Source organism: Mustela lutreola, chromosome 9 (genome assembly GCF_030435805.1).
Source record: "Mustela lutreola isolate mMusLut2 chromosome 9, mMusLut2.pri, whole genome shotgun sequence".
NCBI lineage: Eukaryota > Metazoa > Chordata > Mammalia > Carnivora > Mustelidae > Mustela > Mustela lutreola.
The window spans coordinates 145,437,096-145,443,095 of record NC_081298.1 but is presented as its reverse complement, the minus strand read 5'-3'; the positions used below and the strand labels follow the sequence as shown (position 1 = coordinate 145,443,095).

The 6,000-nt window shown below is 54.8% G+C and overlaps 1 protein-coding gene across 11 annotated transcripts in view; it reads right to left on the bottom strand.

Moving 5' to 3' along the window:
* Window positions 1-1,015: 1,015 nt before the first annotated feature.
* The window catches only part of MYT1L (myelin transcription factor 1 like), a 389,060-nt gene continuing 384,075 nt past the window's right edge, over window positions 1,016-6,000 (bottom strand). For all 11 annotated transcript variants that reach the window (XM_059132785.1, XM_059132784.1, XM_059132783.1 and 8 more), the window contains 2 exons: window positions 4,194-4,337; window positions 1,016-3,871 (listed from right to left, as the gene is read on the bottom strand). In XM_059132785.1, coding sequence (XP_058988768.1) covers window positions 3,731-3,871; window positions 4,194-4,337 — 285 coding nt within the window. In that variant the 3' untranslated portion in view covers window positions 1,016-3,730. The remainder of the gene's footprint in view (window positions 3,872-4,193; window positions 4,338-6,000) is intronic.

Below are 6,000 nucleotides of genomic sequence, written 5' to 3'. Positions count from 1 at the left end.
GTCACAGACAGCACCTCGTGGACCCGCCCCCTTCCGCTTTAACTCCACTTGGCCCTAAAGGCAGGGCCTGGAACAGAGCGGCCCCCAGGTCTGAGCGCGGCCGCCCCTCCCTCTCCTTAGTCCCCGTGATGAGGCTGGCCAAGCCGTCACCCGCAGGATCTCAGACGGCACCAGCCGCGGGTACCAGGTGGCCTTCAGTCTCAGGGAGGTAGAGGACCCGCCGGGGATACACTGGGGTTTGACCAAGATGACCGGGCCTCTTCCTCAAATGTTGTGTTTTGGGGGTTGTGTCTATTACTAGGGTGTTTCTGGAATTTTAAAGGGTGACTTTTCCTAGCGCAGATGAAGGGGAGTGGGAAATTCGCTGTACATCACGTTTGGGAATTCGAGTCTTGAGGGTGGTCCTTGCTCACAGCTTGGAGGAAGCAACGGATATGAGGCACCCAGGGCCAGTCATGGGCCCCCAGAAGCAGGAGGGGACATCGCTCAGGCACCCGAGCACCCAGGACGTGGGTCAGCCTAGGCAGGGTCTGCAAACCAACGTGCCTTCCTGCCCCAGCGGACCGAGGAGGGCCCAGGGGCCGCCCAGGAGTAACGGACAAGGGGCGTGAGCGCTGAGGGCAGCCGCACCGCTCCGGGACACCAGAGGAGGCCTGTAAAGGACACCGTGGGCTCAGCCGGAGCGTGGGGACACACGGCCACTTGGGAGACGTCCTGTCACACCCAGGAGCTGTCCCGCGCTCCTGTCGGAGGACGTCCCTGTGCTGGGGAGAGACCTGCCGCCAGACGGGACGCGTCTTCCCACATGCAAAGGTGGCAGAGCGACTCTCCGCACAAGCGAGGGGCAGGGGGCCTCCCAGAGTCCTGCGGGGGTCCGGGACGTCTCCCAGCCCCCTGCCTTCAGGGAGGGCGTGCCCCTGCCCAGATCCGGGGCGAGAGGCCGCGCGGGCCCCACACAGCGCTTCCCGACTCAAGTGAAGACGCAGAGCCCGGGTAGAGATTCTCGTGCTACAAATGTGGCAACACCGTTTTTATTTAGAGTAAGATGTGTTAACATCCAGCATGACAAAATTTGTACAAAGTTCACAATTTAAAAATGAAGTGTCACTGCGACTCGTGATTCCACACATTTATAGCAAAATCAAAGTGTCCACAACCCATGCCGTGTCGTACAAAAATAAATGAAACTTCAGTTCCACAGAGAGCACAATAAATATTTATACAAAATTCTGTCTTAATAAATGATTACTTAAATTAACTTAGAAATGGTCATGAACAATAAGTTAGAATAAATAGACTCTGAGACTCACTATAATTCCATGTGAAAGGTCAGCATTCTAATATGTGACACTTTGTGACCCTATATATAGTCGTCACAGATAACTTCTGATTTGAGAGTATGTACCAACGTTAGATGAGCAGCGGACTTGTGCTTAGAACCCCTTTCCGTTGTACATCGGTGGTGACGCGAAGAGTCCGGAACTGACACTACCTACCACTCTACTAAAAGCATTACTATATCGGCAAAAAGCTGAGACACGACGCGGCGGGGGAAATGCATACGTGCCCAAGGGACCGGCGGGCCCCTGCGGGAGGCCCCCCACGGGGTCCCGGGCATCAGGGGACAAGAAGCACCTGGCTTCAGCTCTCGAAAAGGCAATTCTGAGCACGGCAGCTACCACGCGTCGCGGCGCAGGAGGGGGCGCTCTCGGGGACGCCGCTGCCGAGCCCCGGGGGTGACCTCGTTGTCCCAGCTCGTGATTCAAGTCCTCGTGGGAAACGGTAAGCGTCTGTACAGTGAGCCGCATAAAGTGCCGCCGGGACGGACGCTGACTTATACACATATGTACACCGAGGTCGAGGATTGTATCAGAGAGTTTGCTGTGGGATCCCTGTAATCTCCCGGAGCAACATCGTCAGGTCAGCCGTGCGGGCTCCCTCCTCCGTCGGGGCCAGCCTCGCGAGGCCGCTGACCCCAGGAATTGCACACCTCCGTACGGATATAGAGGACAAGGTAAGTGCAAATAGTCGACTGGCACGTTGTGGGGACAATGACCCTGTAAGTCCTGTTCTGCTAAAAATATTTTTTTAAATTTTTACAAAACCCATCTTTTTTTTTTTTCATAACAAAATTTTAAAGTACTTCTGTACTTCCTGCATAACATCAAGACACGAAAGGAAGAGATGCTGTCACATGTAACTCAAGTCAACACCAGAAAACACAACACGTCGTCCTAGGGACTACTCGGAAGGGGTGAGGGACGCGGCCATCAGAAGTGGTCGGACGCGTACACATAGTGCAGTCACTGGAAGAAAACAATGGAACCTCCAAGTGTAGGCGAGTCTAAGATGACCTAGTGTAAAGCAAAAAAGTGCTCAAGTGTAGAGAATTACTCTGAAAATCTGATTGCATTCATTCTTAGAGTAGGTCGTGACAGATCAGACAGCAAGGCTATGCCACGCGGTCACCCAGTCTCCAGGGGAGGCGGAACAGGAGGGTCGTCTGCGCCGTGCTCTGCTGGGGACTGGACTGCCGGGCTCTGGGGACTGCCGGGGATGGGCCGGGCCAGCCTCGGCCCGGGGGTCCCGTTGCGCTGCCTTCAGCCCCCCAGCCCCGCGGAAGCGCGTGCAGTAGCTCACGGAGTGGCGTGTACCGTGGTCACGGAGTGGCGCACCGTGGGCCTCACCCAGATGGGGAGAGAAATTTACAGCCACGATGACAGTGATCATTTTTAAAAGCGGGGCGGGGGGGGGGGAGCATAAACACTCTTAAATGAGTTTTGAACATAAAGGAGAGCACACAGGTTCTGTGGGACACACGCCATGGCCGTGACGGACAGTTTGAGGGGCAGCACGTGCTCGGGGAGATGGGGACGGCTGCTCCAACGTCTACGGACCCCGCAACGGACATCTCCGCGCGGCCCACCTCTCACCAGCCCCTGTCTGCGCGGACGTGCCCAGAGTCCCACCACATAATGCTCAGCAGTGAACTTAAAAGTGCTGTTTCAGCTGCTTGGAATCTTCTGCCAGATTCCCATGGCTTGATGTCGTCTTACAATAAATTACTTATCTCATCTCTTACAGTGAATCCATATACCACTTCCTCGGAAAAAACCTCACTTAGTGCCCCCACCATACACCATCCTCCTAAAACAAACGAACAACAACAAAAAAAAAATCACATAATATTTCCAAGCATTGTTCAAAAATAAAGCATTTTTTTTTGCAACCGATTCTTGCTATGAAACAATATGCACACAAAATGTATTTCTTAATTCCATAAAATCCTCCAACATGAGGCAAGATGAGGATGTTTCCGCAGTGGCTGCAAGGCCACCACATGATCATTCAAAGCTGTGGGTTTTTTTGTTTGTTTTTGTCCATTTCAGTTCAAAATACTAAAACATTGAATCACTAAAGCATTAAAAAGAATTGACACTCTATTTATTGTGATGGGCTCACCTCTTCAGAAACACACAGCCCCCAGGTGTGCAGAGATTAGCAGCTAGAAACGTCACACTACGTCAGCGCATATGAAAACGTACAAAATGGGAATGTATCCAAAAACTATTCTGCGGGGAACTATCTTTAAAGCAAGACAGAAAATCATCATGAAGTCTCGTAAGCATGACACTGTTTCGAACAGAAATGAGAATCTGACACTCGCGGTGCGTCTGGCAGCGCGGAGCCCGGGGCCCCGTGCAAGCGAGACCCCGCCTCTCGCAGACGGTCACACCTGGATTCCTCGGACAGCGTGCTTTATGTTTTCCAGAAGGGCTTTATTTTCTGGGCTCTGATAACGGTCTTGATTTGTATACATGTCCGTCAAAGTAGTCACGTACGCATCAAAGTTTTGTTCATTGATTGGATCCTACGAGATATTAAATAGTGGTTCATACACAACTTTCATTTTCTTAATAGGAAATGCACATCAGCACAAAAGGGCATCACAGCAGGATGCCGCTGTCTTTACGCTACGGACACGGCCCTACTAGGGCCGAGAGCAGAATTCACCTCACGGAGTGCAGGGGCCCTGCCCCCCCGACACCTCCAGCGCTCAGCGGTGCCGTCTGGGGCAGTGACCGCAGCCACCCACAGTGTGGAGAGCCACGGACTCAGAGACGGACATCTACCTCACGCCGTGCAGTGCGGGGGGCCGCCAGGCGCCCGGCGTCGCGCCCCTAGTCACTTACCATGTGTGGCAGCTGGATATTAGCTAGACTATGAATTAAGGACTGGCTCAGGTTGGCCAGCTCGTGGAGAAGAGACTCGTTCTGCTGCTCGATCACTTTGTTCTCCTCCTCGATGGTCTTCAGGCTGCTCTCCATCGTGGTGATCTGGAACGCACAGATTTGGGGGACATGTAACAGGAGGTGGGACACGGTGTCCCCGTGACAAGAAAAAAACCTTTCTGCTCGAACAAAAAGACTTCCGTGCGGGGTGCGTGGGTGGCTCAGTGGGTTCAGCCTCTGCCTTTGGCTTGGGTCATGATCTCAGGGTTCTGGGATCGAGCCCCGCATCGGGCTCTCGGCTCAGCGGGGAGCCTGCTTCCTCCTCTCTCTCTGCCTATTCGTGATCTCTGTCCATCATATAAGTAAATAAAATCTTAAAAAAAAAAAAAAGAAAAAAAGAAAAGACTTCCTCGGCCAGAGCTGATCATTTGAAGGGTTTGGTGTTTACGCTTTGATTCATTCCATGGAAAGGTCGGTAACTGGACAGTGGGGCTCGTCTTTCTGGGGAGCGGCTCCCGGCCCTGTCCACTATTACTCAACGTTCACCAGTTCTGCCATCTGGCCTGTCAGAGGCTGACCTCCCTGTCCACCACTGTAACCCCTGGTCGAGGCCAACTCCCTCCAGCCCAGATCTAAATCTGCCGCCACTAAGTCCCGAACTGTAGTTCACTTGGGAGGCGGGTCACCGTCTAGGTCACAGGTGCCCAGAGCCCTGTGTTCATGTCTGTGGCCGGCCGGTCCCTGCGGGTCCTCTGATGATGCCCTCTTTATCTGCAGGTGAGGACAGGCCTCACACCTGCCTCCAGGCGGGCCTCCTTGGCTTCCTGGTATTGGCCAGAGGGAATCTAGCTGTCCTGCCCCCCTGCAGCCCGGTGACCAGGGCTGACAGCCCGGTGCTCAGGGCAGCTGAAGGGGAGCTGCCCTGACTTGCCTGGGCCTCAGGGAGCAAACACACAGCCAGGACACAGCCTACTGGGTGTGGGGACCGAGGACACCATTAGGGCCCGGGAAATGGAGAAGTAAACCCAGTCCCTCCCAGGAAGCTGCCTTTCTCCTGAGTTACCTGAACCTCGTCAGCCCCCAACCCCGACTCTCATGGATGGGATCCCCTGCCTGGTGCTTTCTCAGGGGCCAAGATGTGGGGCTCAGTGGGGTGCTGCTGGCTTCACTTGGGCTAGGTGAGGCAGTGGGTTGTTCTGGGTTGTTCTCAAAAACAGAAATGACAATCCTTGTCCCAAGAGCAACTCCTGGAGAGGCGTGCACAGTGTTTGCCTCAAGAAGACACAGGTCATTCCGCATTTCTGTTCCAGCCAGGGTCCCAACTATAGTGAGATACCCCGAAACCTCCTGGATTGGCCCCCCAGCTCCTGTCTCCCCGCCCCCGGGCCCTGTCTCCCTGCCCCCCAGCCCCTGTCTCCCTGCCCCCAGCCCCTGTCTCCCTGTCCCCAGCAGCGAGAGCACAGGGCTCACCCTGCTCCTGCTCGGGGAGGGGCTGTGGAAGTGGAGGAGGGAGATGCTGTCCTCTTTAATCTCTGCTAGAGCCATCATGGGTTTGGCTGTTGCGGCAATGCCGTTAGACAGGTCCGCGCTGGCTCTGGTAGAAGGTGTCTGTGAAGGAAGGTCCTGCCCTGTGGGCTCTGCCCCCGGACTGGAGTGAGGGCCGCAGAGGCCGCAGAAAGCCCTGCTTCAAGACCTCAACCTTCCAGCACTTTCTGAGATAAGTGGGGTGCCAGGGGTTAGAAGGCAGAGGTGCTCCGCGGCTGACCGG